The following is a 16,259-nucleotide window of genomic DNA, read 5'->3' on the forward strand; positions in this document are numbered from 1 at the left end:
AGCGCAGTGCCTGCTAGGAGGCCGGGCCAGGACCCCAGGCTCCTTGCTCCCTCACAGTTTCTATCTTTCACTGATGGAGCTACAGACGGGGAGGACCCAGAACGGGGCAGTGTGGGTGGGAAAGCGCAGCTGAGCTCCGGAGACCGGCCAGCCTCTGGCAGGGATGGGGGCCACTCTGGCTGCACTGCATCGAGCGTGGGTCCCCAGGGCCGTCACACTCTGGGAAGGAGTCTCTAGCTGGCAGGCTGGACCCTGACCCATCTCTGGCTCCCAGGAAGGGCAGTTGCCGCTTCTCAGTCCCCTGACCTTGACCTCATCGCCATTCAGGCCAGCAGCCCAGACAGCTTCCAGGCCAGGCTGCCAGCTCCTTGCTCTGGCTGGGTTTGTTCGGGGGAGTGGAGGGCTGCCAGGGCAGCCGGGGGGCTGAGGAGAGCCTTCCCTGGGGGTCAGGGTGGTTTCTGGATCTGAGCCCCTGAAGCGCTGCCCTCCTCCCAGGGAGGGGGCCAACCTAAGAGGCCACCTGAACGTGGACTGGAATATTCCAACGAGACCCAGTGCGGGCCTTCTGGTGAGGGGGTGGCACGAGCGGCTGTTTACCCTCAGACCCCCGGCTCTGTGGCCTGGCCCCTGGCCTTGGACACCCTTACAGGGTCCCAGGGGCCTGGGAGGACCCCTCCGCCCATGGGATTCTGAAACGGAGGCAGAACCATGCTGATGACCGAGTCGGGCCCAAAGAAGGGACACCTGGGTCCTGACAGGGGCCTAGTCCACGCAGAGCCCCCCAACCCGGCCCCCACCCCTGGGCCAGGGACGCCCGCCTAACGCTCTGAAGCACTGGGGTGCCTCTGCAAAGCCCGGAGGGCCCCTCCTGTCCCCCCGCCAGGGCCGCCTGCCTCCTAGGGGTTAGGGTCTGAGCCTCGAGACACCCCAGGGGCGGAAAGGCAGCCGAGCCCCACGCCAGCTGAATGTGGGTGTCTCTGGGTGGGGACCCCCCCATCATGATGAGCAGGGACGCCTCCTTCCCTGACACCCCGGCAAGACCCCCAGAGCCCACCAGCCTCACTGGAGATGGAAGGGAAAGGACCCCGCGGCCAGGGTGCTCCTCTGGTTCCGACCTCTCTTGGGCAAGGTGGGCAGGGTGAGGAGAGGGGTCTGGCCGTCCTTCCCAGGAGCCTTGCGGCCCCTTCGGACTGAGGGGTCCAGAAGGAGGGAGGAGGGGCAGGAGGCGGGGCCCTCAGCCCCCGAGGGACACCGCTTATCAGGGAGCCTCGAGCCCCCTCCCCCCACACCAAACCCGGATGGAACCTGCCAGCCGTGAGCAGGGGGCGGGTCCAGGCCTCCAGAGAACCCAAGCCCGCATCACAAAGGAGGCCCGGAAGCCTCACCGGCCTCTCACAGCCCCACCCCTGGGAGCCCTCCCAACCCAGCCTTCGGAGACCTGCCTGTGGGTAGCGGCCTGTCTGAGTGACCCGCAGGTGAGCCGGGCCAGCTTTCCTGGGCAGTGCGGCCGGGGGAACACTCTCCAAGCGCCGGCCCATTTCCCAGGCCGTGGGGCAGGCAGCCCAGCACCCCGGAAGTCAGCGGACAGAGTGAAGTGGATTAACTGAGTGACGAGCGGAGTCTTTAGTTCTGATCAGAGAAGGAAGACGCTGGTGACCCCAGAGCCACAAGTGCCAGGCGAGGCTCAGACCCGGCCGTTCATTCATTCGACAGTCGTCGATGGATGCCTCCAAGGTCGTGGGCACCCGTCTAGGTCCCGGGGACCAGGCAGAAGGAGCCCCCTCCCCCGGCACTGACGTTCCCAAGGGGGCGGTGGGCAACAGAAATAGAAATAAGGGCCGTAGAGGCTGAACCGTAGGTGAGGTGGTGAAGCAGGTCAGGTCTGGGGGCAGGTGGGGGCCGGACCCGGAGAAGGCCTAGCTGAGGTGACCTTGAGCATGGACTTCCAGGGGCGAAGGGGTCACGTGGGGATCCGGGGTGGGGAGTGCAGAGAGGGGTGATGGGGACCGAGGAGGCTCCTGAGATCAGAGCGGGCCTGGCTTCTCCTCTCTGGTTGGTTCACGTGACAGGTGATGCCGGAGGTTGAGAGACCCACCCCCCCACCCCCCAGTGAGTCGGGACAGGTGTTGGCAGGTGAGAACAGCTAACCCAGCCCTGGGCGATCTCCGGGCGGGCTGCGCTTACCTGCCCGCGGGCGGGTGGGACAGGGTCTGTCCTCTGTCCTGGGGCGGGGCTGGGCTCCCACCCCCACCTCAGGAGTGTGAGCTTGTGTGAGGACTGGAGCTCCCCCGGGGCCCAGGCACATTTCTGGGTCAGGGCTCTGTGTGCCAGCAACAGAGGCATGCACACGAGCACACACACATACACCCAGGAGCACATGCACGCCTGTGCAGGCACACATGCTCACTCACGCACCAGGGAGCACGTGCAGCCCTTGGTCCGCTGTCCCCACCTGACGGGAGCAGCACACCCTCTCCTGCACACAGCAGCAGCCCTGACTGGCTGGAGAAGGCGTCCCTTCTGTAGTGACAGGGTGGGGGGACGGCGGGAACTGCGGGCCAGCCAGGTGACCCCTGGGGCTGCCCTGCCAGGGCCCGTCGTGGCCTGTGCGGTCACCTCTGCGAAGGTTCCAGTCATTCTCGCCTCCCCCTTACCCCTCGGGCTCCAGGCAGGAACAGTGGGCAGGGAGCCCAGTGGCCCAAGCCACCTTCCAGAGCGTGTCCCTGATGCACCCAGGCCCCCAGCTCCCGGACCCCCCTCAGCACAAGAACCCGGGCAGGCTCCGCTGCAGAAGCCCCTTGACAAGCCTGGGAGCTGGGCCTCTGGGTCCCGCGTGCCCACCGCGAGCTGTGAGCGGAGCGGCCCCGGACCAGCCCCTGCCAGAGAACAAGCTTGGAGGGGACTGCCTCCAGAAGGGACGGCCACCAGGGCCAGCAGACCAGTCCTGCCCCACCCCCGTCACTCAGACTCTGGCCCTGGAAGAGAGAGGAAAGCCCTCAGGCACCGGCCGACTGTGGCCTTGGGATGGAGAGAGGCGCTGAGCACCCGCCAGCCGCAGGCAGGGCCTCAGGAGCTCCCCACCGCGTCCTCCCGGCCCTGGCGCCCCAGGCTGGGTGGACGCCGCCCTGGCCTTGGTCTTGGGGCTTCTCAGCTGTGCGCTTTCCCCATCTAGAGACTTGCAATGAGAAAGCCCGAGAGCCGGGCGGGGACGGTGGAGACCGCAGGCTGCGGAGGGCAGAAGCACCGAGGCTTCCTGGAGGGAGGGCTGCTGCTCCTGGTGACGGGCGCCCTGGTCGCCCTGGGCCTCCTTTACGCCGACAGAAGAGGTGAGTGAGGGCGCCCCTCCCCTCGGGCCACCACCGACACCCTGCTCACCCCTCTTCCCCACGCGGCCTCGGCAACGCCTGCGTGCCCGCCCACCTGGGTAAGCCAGCCATCGAGCGGGCAGGTGGGGTCTGCTCGGGGCACGGGGGGCTGCCGGGCTGTGCTGCAGCCCGGAGAGAAGGGGCACTGGCCTGCGGGGGCCGGGGCCCTTCCAGAAGGCTCTGCCCAGGCGCCGGCTGGCACAAGGCTGGTTCTGCCGGCTCTGAGCTGGCGGGCCCCTGCGGGACTCCCGAGACGCGGCAGAGCGGTTCCCCCCGCCGCATCTGCGCGGCCCCCTCCCCTCCACTGCCGCACAGGGCGCTGCAGTTCCCGGCCGGCCCAGCAGCAGGAGCCCGCGCTCCAGCGCTGGGGACCCGCGGCCCAGCATCCCTCCAGCCAGCGGGGCTCGCCTGCCGCCTCCCGGGCTGCCATCCTGCAGAGAACCTGCTGGGATCCCCCTCCCGGCCTCCTGAAGGCCTGGGTCCCCGGGGCCTCGTGGCTTCCCAGGCTCTGCTTTTTGCACAGTGGTGGGTGGGGGCCAGGCCGGGGTCACCCTGCAGGAACACCCCCGCTCACACTCCCTCCCCCGTCTCCCCAAGGCCAACGTGGAGGAGCCTGGACCGGTCCTCTCTTGGGTCAGGAGGCACTGCGGGGGCTGGGGGAGGTGCTCGCGTGCCTGCACCTGGGCACCAGGTGGCCCGGGTCAAATCCCAGAGGCACCTTTCTCCCGGCAGGCACAGCCTCGGGCACGGCTGGGAGGTGCAGTTGGTTCCTCCTGCGGGTGGGTGCATGGCCAGGTGGGCTCAGGACTCAGGAGGATCTGCAGGGGAAGCCCTCCCCATGGCCCCAACAGTAGCGCAGCACAGGCTTTGTTACTAGAATATTCCCTCACTGGCCAGAGCCACCTGCGCTGTGGTGGGACCATCCATCCATCACTGGGCAAGGCTGTTTCTGAGAACCAGAAGCGGGTGCTGCCTGCAGATGTGGTGGGCGGCCCCTGCCCAGCGCTGCTCCCACCTGACCAGGTGCCTGGCCGGACCCTGCCAGCCGCTGCCGTCTCTGGCCCCTCCGGGTCTCCTGGCAGGGTCGATGGACACTTCATCTCCATGGGCACGGGCTGTGGGGAGGGACCGCTCACTGCTCGGAGAGCCCTGGAGAGCCCTGGAGAGCCCAGACCCCAGGGAACCTCTGTCCAGGACTACTGGGCCTCAAACACCTGGCTGAGAGGCTGCCAGGGGACAGGGCTGACCCCCCGCCCCACCCCAGTCCTCATCTAGGTGGTACCACCCTGACAGCAGGGACCCTCCCTGCCCAGCCTGCCTCCTCGTCGTGGTCCCCTAAGTACAAGTGGGGTCTCTGCCAGGGCCCCTCAGGCAGGACTCCTGTGCCGCCACCCCCCGAAATGACCCAAGCCGATCTCGGCCTCAGGTCCTGATGGAGCCCGTGGAAGAGTTTAAATGCTGCATTATTATTTATTTCTAAATACTTTCTCATCCACTATGGTTTGGTTTTTTTTTTCATTGATTTATGAGTTATTTAGAAATCTCTCTTTTTAAAATCTCTAGATGCTTGGAGACTTTTTCTTAGTTACCTTTTTAAATTGGTTTCTAATTTAATTGCATTGTTGTCAGCAACTGTGGTTTATGTGATATTGATTCTTTGGTATTTGCTGAGGCTTGCTTAAGGGCTAATACACGGTCAGTTTTATAAATAATCCACGTGTGCACGTGCAGTACACACAATCACCGTCAGGTGAAAGTGGAGATACAGGCAGAGGTTTAGATGCATCCATTAGGTCAATCAAATCGTCTATATGTTTGGTTTTTTCCATTTTCTTGACCTTTCAATTATTGAAAGATGTGTGTGCTAAGACCTTGCCCTAGAGAACTATCAATTTTCTTTGTAGTTATGCCAAGTATTAATTTGTGTATTTTAAGGTTAAGCTACGGGAATTCCCTGGCTGTCCAGTGGTTAGGACTCCATGCTCTCACTGCCGAGGATGCGGCCAAAAAAAAAAAAAAAAAAAGCCACATTATTATGTGGATGCAAATTTAGAATCAGTGTATCTTCACCCTGTATGATTATGTAGCGCCCCTTTATATCTTAACAGTGCCTTTTGCCTTAATATGTTTTGTTTTAAATTCTGTTTTGTCTGATATGAATTAGCATTTGTTCTCTCTTTTTTCCATTCTTTTTCTTTGAGACTTTGTCTCTTTAGCTTTAGGTGTGTCTTTTGGAACCGTGTACAGCTGGATTTTGTCTCCATCTAGTACCTGGAGGATTTAGTCTATGTGTATTCACACAGAAATGTATGATTTTTTTCTGTAGTGTTCTTTTGTGTTTCTAATACCTCTTCTTTCTCTTTCCTTGCCTTCTTTTGGATTGATCTATTATTTTTCACTCTGTTTTCCTGCAACTATCTTGAAAGTTTTATATTTCTAATCCTTTTAATGGTTACCTTAGATTTTTTGTTTTAATATTTATTTCAAAAGTTATAGATAAACCTTTTTCAGAAAATTGAGTGTTTTTTTAATAAAACTTAAGAGTGGAAAATACAATCCTACACCCACAATCCTGCCTCCTGGAATTCTACTCCTCAGAAAGAGCCATATTCATTGTCTAGTGCAGAGGTCTGCAAACTATGGCCTGTGGGCCAAATCTGGCCCACTGCCTGTTTTTGTAAATAAAGCTTTATTGGAACACAGCTGTGTCTACTCACTTATATATTGTCCATGGATGTTTTCAGGCTACAAGCACTAAGTTGAATAGGTGAGACAGAGTCTGTATATGGCTCACAAAGGCTAAAACATAATTGTCTGGCCTTTTACAGAAAAATATTGCCAACCCCTGGACTGGAGTGTCTAAGCCTCATCTTTGGACCCTTCTCTCTTTATTGTCAGTGTTAGATCACAGGGAGGCATCGTAAGGTTGTGGTTAATACCCAGGCTCCTGAATCTGACAGCCTGGTTGGGCTTGCCAGCCCCCCAGATCCCAGCTGTGTGACCTTGGAAGGTTTTCTTCACACCTCTGTGCCTCAGTTTCCTTATCTGTAAAATGGAACATAACATAGAGGCTTACTGGAGGGTCCAATGATTTCATACATCAATAACACTTAGAAAAATGTCTGTCATGCTATCTATGATCAGATTTAATAATAAAATATTAGATTTGTCATTGATTCCCTATCAATATTGTTATTGACATCCCGAATGGGAGGCAGATTTAGTTCCTTAAGCCACCCAGGCTTCCACTGTCCCAGTATAGGTACATCATTGCTTTTGGATAAATCCATATGCATCATTACAATAGTTCTACTGAGTATTTTTCACAGCTGAGCTATGAAGAACAGTTGGATTACATTTCCTTTCCTTGTTATTATTTTGTTTTCTTATCATTAATAGCTATCTTGTTTAAGGAGTTTCGTTTCTCTCCTGCCCCTTTCCCCCTCTCTCTCTCTCTCTTTCTCTCTCTCTCTCTCTCTCTCTCTCTCTCCTCTCTCTCTCTCAGACTCTATATACATATCTGTGGGGTGGTTTGATATTATCCCACAGTATTTGGGTGCCCTGTTCAGATTTTGTTCATTCTTTTACTCTTTGTGGTACAGTTTGAAGAGTTTGGCCCTAACTAGTCTTCAGGTTCACTGGTTCTTTCCTCAGCTGTATCCAGTGTGCTGGTCAACCAGTCAAAGGAATTCTTCATCTCTGATAACATGCTTTTTCTTTCTGATATGTCCATTTCCCTCTTTTTTATAGTTTCCATCTCTTTGTTGAAATTTCTTGTCTGTTCATGCATGTTATCCACCTTTTCCATTAGATGGAAACATATTAACATATTAACCATAGTTATTTTGCAGTCCTCTGATAATGCCAATATCTGAGCTATCTCTGCGTCTAGTTCTATTGATTACTTTATCTCATGGCAATGGATTGCTTTTTCTTGCCTGTGTGTGTGTGTGTGTGTGTGTGTGTGTGTGTGTGTGTGATACATTTTTACTGAATGCTAAACATCCAGAGAAAGAGCAGAGACTGAGGTAAACAGCACTTGCACCCAGAAACAAGCACAGTTGTTCTGTCAGTCTGTTAGTGTGAGAGATTGAATCCATCTAGTCAGGAGTCAGCTGATTTGGGGTTTTGTTTTCACTTTTGTCACCCTCGGTGCACCACAGACTTCACCTTTCTCTGGCTGTGAGCAATGATTACCTGTGCTTAGAGAAATGGGCCCAGGGGGGCCAGAGGTTCCCCGCTGTTCCTGCCCCAGCCTCAGCTCTCAGCAGTCCCTGGATGTGTGCAACACAGAGGGGTTCTCTCCATGCCTCTGCCCCTCCACAGATGGTAGATTGCCCTTGCTTTTTAGTGCTTGGCTCATGCTGGGATGGGGGAATCTCTGGTGTCCTGGCCCCGTCTCAGTCTTGGAGTGGGGCTGTCTCAGTGTCCCTGCCCCGATCCCCATGTCCATCAAACTTTGCCTTATGCCTGAGTCCCCTGCCCCTCTCCTAGTGGCAGCAGACCTCAGCTTGATGTCAGTCTAGGATCCTGAGCCCACAGGGGTCTCCTGTGCCTCTCCCATGAGCAGAGGATTTTTACATCTGACTCTCCTACGGGCCAGTAGGTTTTCATCTGGTCCATGGGAGTGAGAGGGTTTACTACCCTCCCCTCAGTGGTTTAAAGCTCTTGCTTCCTACAAGAGGAGGGTCCAGGCAAGCAGGAGACGCCTCTTGCTGGCACCTCAGCAGAAGCAGATAACCTCCTGCATGCCTGTGCCACTGAGGGGGACTCTCTGGTCTTCTGAGAACCGCCCCAGTTTTTCTCATTGGCACCTGGTAAGGATCCATGGAAATAACTGGTGAATGAGTGCAAAATCCCCCTGTGTTGAGGCTCCAGCTGTTCCACAAGCTGACAAGCTAACTCACACTTGGCCTTCAAGAATTCATTAAAATGTTAGCTGATTTCTTCTTACCCACTTGTGTGGTGACTGTCTCTTACTCCTAGGTCCTGTCAGAGTTCTCAGTTCTGCTTGGTGGGACGTGTCACTCTGTTTTCCTGATCACCCTCTTACCTCAGGTCCTAGATGAGCTCCAGAAAAGCTGTGATTTCTGTAGACTATCTGGATTTTTCCTGTTGTTAGAAAGGGAATGATACTCTAGTTGGCTATTGATGTCATAAGCGGAAAGCAGAAGTAATATACCTTAAATTTTATATGCATATTTAACTTAAAGTATTCAGCTAGTCAATATCTTCATATTTCTTCCAAACAATACAAGCATTTAGAACAGTTTAACTCGTCCTCCACCCTGATCACATGTTATTGTGAGTAAGTCCGTGGTTTCTATCTTATTTTTTATTTACTGCACACAGGCAACATTCTCTAATATACTCAATTTAATTTCGATTTTCCCAAGTCCTTCTCAGTTTCTTTTTTTTTTTTTTAATTTGCTTTTGGCTGCATTGGGTCTTCGTTGTTGGGTCTTCATTGCTGCGTGCGGGCTTTCTCTAGTTGCGGCTAGCGGGGGCTTCTCTTCGTGTGGTGCGCGGACTTCTCATTGCAGTGGCTTCTCTTGTTTCAGAGCTTGGGCTCTAGGCTCACGTGCTTCAGTAGTTGTGACACATGGGCTCAGTAGTTGTGGCTCACGGGCTCTAGAGCGCAGGCTGAGTAGTTGTGGCGCACGGGCTTAGTTGCTCCACAGCATGTGGGATCTTCCCGGACAAGGGGTCGAACCCATGTCCCCTGCATTGGCAGGAGGATTCTTAACGACTGCACCACCAAGGAAGTCCTTTATCAGTTTCTTTGCTCGTCATTCTTCCTACTTCTCAGGTAGCCCTTATGAAATCATTTTCCTTCTTTCTGAAGTACATGCTTTTGGAGACTCCTACTCAAAGTGTGTCCATGGACCAGTGGTGTTGGCCTCACCTGAGAGCTTGTTAGAAATTCAGAAACTCAGGGCCCATCTCAGGCCTACTGGATTAGGATCTGCAGGTAACTCACCTGCACTACAGTTTGGGAAACACTGATTAGGACACAGCATTTGTTGAACTTGCTTGATAATCAGAGTAACCTGGGGCAATTGTTAAAAATCCAGACCTTGGACCCTGTCTCCATCTGCTTGGGCCACCGTAACAAAATACCATAAGTCAGAGTGACTTAAGCAAGAGAAATCTATTTTCCCCTAGTTCTGGAGCCTAGAAGTCCAAGATCAGGGTATCAGCCAATTCAGTTCCTGGTGAGGACTCTCTTCTTGACTTGCAGACAGCCACCTTCTCACTGTGTCCTCATGTGGTGGGCAGAGCAAGTTCTGGTGTCTCTTCCTCTTCTTATAATGCACCAGCCCTACTGGATCAGGGCCCCACCCTTATGACCTTATTTAACCTTCGTCGCCTCCTCACAGGTGCCAACACCAAATGCAGTCACATTGGGGGTTAGGACTTCAACATAGGCATGGTGGGTGGGGGGGAGAAGATACAAAAGTTTAGTCCATAACAGGACTCAACCTGGGCAGAACCAAGAAATCTTATAGGGTAAGACCTCCGAATCTGTACTGTAACCAGCATGTTAGGCCTTGCTTGTGATCAGGCAGATTTGGGGAGCACAGCTTTAAAATACTCTTTCAACTGTAAACCTTCATTTTTGTTTACTTGAAAATGACTTTATTTGGTAGTCATCCTTCAGTGATAGTTTAACTGGTTACACAAATCCGAGCTTAGTTACGTTCTCAATATCTTGAAGATTTAGTTTTGCTGTCTCTGACTTCCATTGCTGCTGTTCAGAAATCTGGTTCAATCTAATTGGCCTTCTTGTCAGATGAACTTTTTCCCCTCTGAGCTGTTTTGTCCCTGGTATTGTACATTTTTACCATGAGGTGTCTAACTATGAAGCTCTTTTTATTTATTCTGCTTTGCATCTGTTGTGATTCTTGAATCTGAGCACTAATGACATTTATTAATTTTGGAAACTTGTAGCCACTGTCTTTTTAATATTGTGTCTCCCACATTGTCTTTATTTTTTTGTGTGTCTTTTTAATATTGTGTCTCCCACATTATCTTTATTTTCTCCTAAAATTCTGATTACATATACACTCAATTTTTCTCACTCTATCTTCCATATCTTTTAGAGAAAAGTTTCCATCTCTTTGATTTTGCCCCTCATTCTGGGCAAATTCTTTAGAACTACATTCAAATTCACTAAATCTCTCTTCAGCTCTGTTGTATCTGCCACTTAACCCATCCATTTTGGATTTTTTCTAAAAAAGAAAAAATTATTTTCAACAATTTCATGTTTTTTATTTCTAGAGTTTCCAAGTGATTCTCTTACAAATTGATTTTTTCAATTTTTTCTTTGCCCTTGTTTTTAATTTTTATTTCTTTCAATGATTCAAACATACTTGGGTTATTTCTGCATCAGCTAGCCACTGCTGCCTAACAAATCACCCCAATACTCAGGGGCTTAAAACAACACTTATTTATCATGACACACATCCATCAGTAGGCTGCAGGGCTCAGCTGATGTAGGTCAGCCTCAGCTGGGGCAGCTGTTCCATGAATTTCATCCTCCTACAAGGACCAGCAAGCATGTCCCTCTCCATACAGAAGCTCATGGGGACAAGAGGAAACACACTTAGGGCCTGGGCTCAGAGCTGGAGTACATTATTTCCACCTCATTCTATTACCAAAGCCATAGGGGCAAACCCACAGTGAAGAGAGAGAGGAAATATTCTCTGCCCCTTCAGGGGAAGCGACTACAACGGCATGCGCAAAGGCACAGATGCAGAGAGACATTGAGGTTTGGGGCCCGTGATGCCCGCGTCCACATGTTATGGGTCAGATAATCGCAAAATATGGGTCCTTGGGGTTCCAGTCCTGCTGTTTGCTGTTTCTCACTCATGGAATCTGGTCTTTTCATAAACCTCAGTCCATGTTCAAATTGGCTCTATCTGCGAGAATCCTTTGTTACTTGGGCTAAGTTTCCCTCCAGAGAATATGTGTGTTTGTTTCCATCAGGCACCTGGGAATGCTACCAGCCTAAATTTAATTTCTCAGCTTGCGGTTTCCTTGACCACAGGGTCATGTAAGCTCACGCCCCACACCTGCATGGCAACCAGCCTGTGATGCTACATTCTCCAGGGAGGACGGTTATCTTCCACCCAATAAAGTTCTTTGTAGCCCTCTTTTGTTAGGGAGGGAGAGACAGAGATGGAGACAGGAAGAGGAGAGAGACAGAAAGAGGAAACAAATTATTCACATCAAGGCCAACCTTTAGGAGAAAAGATCTTTCAACGGTAATGTCAGGATTTTTTTTTTTTAATGTAGAGAGTCTATGTGAAAATAATTGGCATATTACAGAAGTTATTCAAGCAAATATAAAAAAGAACAATGGTAGACACATGTCAACTGGGTACAAGGAAGTTACTCCCTTCTGGAATCATGAAGGGGGGAAATACCCCTGTTTGCGGTCTGTTTGCTGTGTGTCCTGTTGATCCTATTTTAGCATTAGAGGAAGACTTCATTTCTATTCAGCTTTTGTGTCAAAGGCCTTGCTGTTTGCCTCTTCTCTTGCTCAGAAGAACAGATTTTGAATGAGAATATGGGTGCTGGAAGTCCAACCTCCACCAGTCGCTAGTGACAAACCGTGGGTGCATCACCCCACATGCCTGTCAGTTTTCTCATCAGAAAAATGGAGGTGGTGACCCTCACAAATGAGGTGGTGTAAGTTAAAGGCAAAGTGCACAAACATGGTGATCTCGTCTCATTCAATTTTGGAAATGTTTTCTCAAGAGCCCACTGCATCCTCAGGAAACGCTTGAGCTGTAGCATCAGATGAACTTACCCCAGGAATTTCCCCCAACCAGAAGGTTACGGCAGCCCGTGCTGGGAATGCAGTGGAGGAAATGGGAGGGGGACATAAGCATGGAGAAGGCATGAACTTACCACCCCAGTGTTGGGTGTCTGTTCTGGTTTTGTCTGACTAGACTGGAAGCAGATCAATCAGATGCACTGTTCGGGTTCCCACAATGCTTCATTCACCCTGTTTACCCTGCGCTCCCCTTTCTGGTCCTGGTCATTATTCCTTCCCACCAACCTGGACTCCCAACTGGTTACCTACTCTTTCTATGGGAAGACTTTCTTTAGTTATTTGTTGCAGTGAGTGCTGTGTAATGGAGACAAATTCTCTCAGCTTTTGCCTGAAATGTCTTTATTTCACTTTCACTTTTTAACTATATTTTTGCTGGATATAGAATTCTAAGTTGGTAGTTTGTTTTCTTCAAGCAGCCATTCAAGAGCTTGTTCCATTGTCTTCTGACCACCATTCTGACCACCATTCTGACCACCATTGTTTGTGATGAGAAGCCAGCCGTCACTCTTCTTGTAGCTCCCATGAATTAATGTCTTTTTTCTCCTCTGACTGTTTTTATGAATATCTCATTCTCTGTAGTTCTCAGCAGTTTGACTTGATGCTGCTACTTGCATGGTTTTCTTTGTATTCCTCCTGCTTGGGATATACTGCCCTTCTTGGATCTATAGACTTATGTCTTTCATCAATTTTGAAAAATTATTAGCCATTATCTCTTCAAAGATTGCTGACTCATACCATTCTCCTGTGGGGCTCTAGCTACATGGATGTTAAGCTATTTAATATGGTTCCACAGATCTCAGATCCTCTGCTCATGTTGTTTCAAAGTAATTTTTCTAAATTTATTTTTCTTTTTCTTTTTCTTTTTTTTGGCCATGCCGCACGGCATGTGGGATCTTAGTTCCCTGACCAGGGATTAAACCCGCACCCCTTGCATTGGAAGAAGCATGGAGTCTTAACCACTGGACCACCAGGGAAGTCCAACTTTTCTAAATTTTAAAACCGCTTTAAATTTACAGAATTATTGCAAAGAGAGTACACAGTTCCCATATACTTCATACCAAATCTTATATCACATAAGTGTGATACATCTGTCACAAGTAATGAACCAGTGTTTATATATTACTATTAACCCAGTCCCTGCTTTATTCATATTTCCTCAGTTTTCCCCTCATGTCCTTTTCTGTCCCAGGACCCCACATGATTTAGTTGGCAAATCTCCTTGGACTCTTGGCTGTGATGGTTTCTCAGCCTTCCCTTGATTTTTATGATCTTGACAGTTTTTAGGAGGACTGGCCAGGTATTTTGTAGAATGTCTCTCATTTGTCTGATGTTCAGACTGGGGTGATGTTTTGGGGAGGAAGCCTACAGACCAAGGGGACATAATTTCAGTGACTTACCACGTTGATGTCAACCTTGATCACATGGCTTGAGGTAGTGTTTGTCAGCTTTTTCCACTGTATAGGTACCTTTGTCCCCTCTCTTTCCACACTGTCCTCTTTGGAAGGAAGGCAGCACATGCATGAGTTACATGGGGAGTTACACTACACATCCTTAGAGGTGGAGTATCTATGTAATCTATTTGGAATTCTTCTGTTTGGAAGACTTGTCTATTCCACCACCACCCCCATTTTTTATTTATTCAACAATTTAAAAAAACAATTTGTCATTATGGACTCATGGATATTTATTTTATACTTTGAGTTATAATCCAATACTACTTCATTTTGTTGCTCAAATAGTTCCAACTTTGGCCATTGGAAGCTCTGTCAGTTGGCTTCTGTGCCCCTTCAACATACCCTATCATTGTGTGTTTGGGGTTTGGTGGGGAGGGTAACACTTTCTTACTTTGTGGCACTATAAGATGTTCCAGGTTCACCTTGTATACTTCTTTCCCCAATTACAGAATTAATCATTTCTCCAAGAATCGCTGGTTCCTTTTTTTGGACAATAGTGTTAGAAACCAAGATCTGGGTGCCTATTTGCTCATTGCTTTTGGGTTGTTTTTGCTTCTGGTCACTCTCAGCTGATGATCTATAAATATTTGTGTATGTATCCATCTGTGTCTATAAGCTAACTGTGAGTTTATACTGATGTCTCCACCTCTAATCCATGACCACATGGATCATTCCACCTCCTCGCTTGCTTATCTGTAACTACCCTTGTAGAAGTAATGTGCCTGGCCTTCTGCTAGCCATTTGCCTACTTATTCAGTTCCAACATACATGTATGGTGGTTTCAGAATTGTTAACCTGCATTCCCATGGGGAAAAACTTTATCAACTAGAGCACAGCACTGCATACAGCTCCTTTGCCTTCAGTTTTACAGTTTTTCTACTCATTTCCAAATTGATTTAGCTCAGCACCTTGTGCCTCTACCCCTTTTTAGTGAGGTTACTGCACACACTGTGATATATTTAGATTCTCATGCTGCATTTCACCCTGGGATTCCCTGACCTCCTAAATGTTCTTGTAAAATTTGCATACATTAAGGTTTACTCTTTGTGTTATAAAGTTCTGTGGGTTTTGGCAAGTGCCTAATATATTGTATTCACCATTGCAGTATTAGAATAATTTCACTACCCTAACTATTCCTGTGCTTCACCTCTTCACACCCACCAGCACCACCCCTGCATCACATCCCCCACCAAACTGCTGGCAATCACTGTTTACTCTCTCTGAATTTTTGTTTTTCCAGAATGTCATATAATTGGAATCAGGGTACCTAGTTTTTCAACCTGGCTTCTTTCACTTAGCAATATACACTTAAGATTCATCCATGTCGGCCTCCCATGGGGACCGGCCTGAGGAGCAGTGGCAGAGCTTCGAGACTAGGGCAGTGCGAAAGATAGACAAAACAACCAGTGGAATAGGAAGCATCTTAAAATTAGATGCGAGCGGCACGCCTCAGGCTGCAACGTCATGCTGGCCTCTGCCGCCGCAGGCATCCGTACCCCTCCCTCCCCGCGGCCTGAGTGAGCCACAGCCCCCGAATCAGCTGCTCCTTTAACCCCATCCTGTCTGAGTGAAGAACAGATGCCCTCAGGTGACCTACACGCAGAGGCGGGTCCAAATCCAAAGCTGAACCCCAGGAGCTGTGCGAACAAGAAGAGAAAGGGAAATTTCTCCCAGCAGCCTCAGGAGCAGTGGATTAAACCTCCACAATCAACTTGATGTACCTGCATCTGTGGAATACCTGAATAGACAACAAATCATCCCAAATTGAGGAGGTGGACTTTGGGAGCAGGATATATTACTTTTTCCCCTTTTCCTCTTTTTGTGAGTGTGTATGTGTATGCTACTGTGTGTGATTTTGTCTATATAGCTTTGCTTTTACCATTTGCCCTAGGGTTCTGTCTGTCCTTTTTTTTTATTGTTATTACTTAAAAAAATTTTTTTTGTAATAATTATTTTTTATTTTAATAACTTTTTATTTTACTTTTATTTTATTTTATTTTATCTTCTTTCTTTCTTTCTTTCTTTTTTTTCTCCCTTTTATTCTGAGTCATGTGGAGGACCGGCTCTTGGTGCTCCAGCCAGGTGTCAGGGCTGTGCCACTGAGGTGGGAGAGCCAAGTTCAGGACACTGGTACATAAGAGACCTCCCAGCTCCACGTAATATCAAACGGTGAAAATCTCCCAAAGATCTCCATCTCAACACCAAGACCCAGCTCCACTCAATGACCAGCAAGCTACAGTGCAGGACACCCTATGCCAAACAACTAGCAAGACAGGAACACAACCCCACCCATTAGCAGAGAGGCTGCCTAAAATCATAATAAGGCCACAGACACCCCAAAACACACCACCAGATGTGGACCTGCCCACCAGAAAGACAAGATCCAGCCTCATCCACCAGAACACAGGCACTAGTCCCCTTCACCAGGAAGCCTACACAACCCACTGAACCAACCTTAGCCACTGGGGGCAGACACCAAAAACAACGGAAACTACGAACCTGCAGCCTATGAAAAAGAGACCCAAAACACAGTAAGTTAATCAAAATGAGAAGACAGAGAAACACACAGCAGATGAAGGAGCAAGGCAAAAACCCACC

General features: G+C 49.9%; 1 protein-coding gene across 3 annotated transcripts in view; it reads left to right on the top strand.

The window, feature by feature from the left end:
* Positions 1–2,780: 2,780 nt before the first annotated feature.
* The window catches only part of MMEL1 (membrane metalloendopeptidase like 1), a 41,966-nt gene continuing 28,487 nt past the window's right edge, over positions 2,781–16,259 (top strand). For all 3 annotated transcript variants that reach the window (XM_082367210.1, XM_082367209.1, XM_082367208.1), the window contains exon 1: positions 2,781–3,326. In XM_082367210.1, coding sequence (XP_082223336.1) covers positions 3,182–3,326 — 145 coding nt within the window. In that variant the 5' untranslated portion in view covers positions 2,781–3,181. The remainder of the gene's footprint in view (positions 3,327–16,259) is intronic.

Source organism: Balaenoptera borealis, assembly GCF_965194805.1.
Source record: "Balaenoptera borealis genome assembly, chromosome: 1".
In the NCBI taxonomy this organism is placed as follows: Eukaryota; Metazoa; Chordata; class Mammalia; order Artiodactyla; family Balaenopteridae; genus Balaenoptera; species Balaenoptera borealis.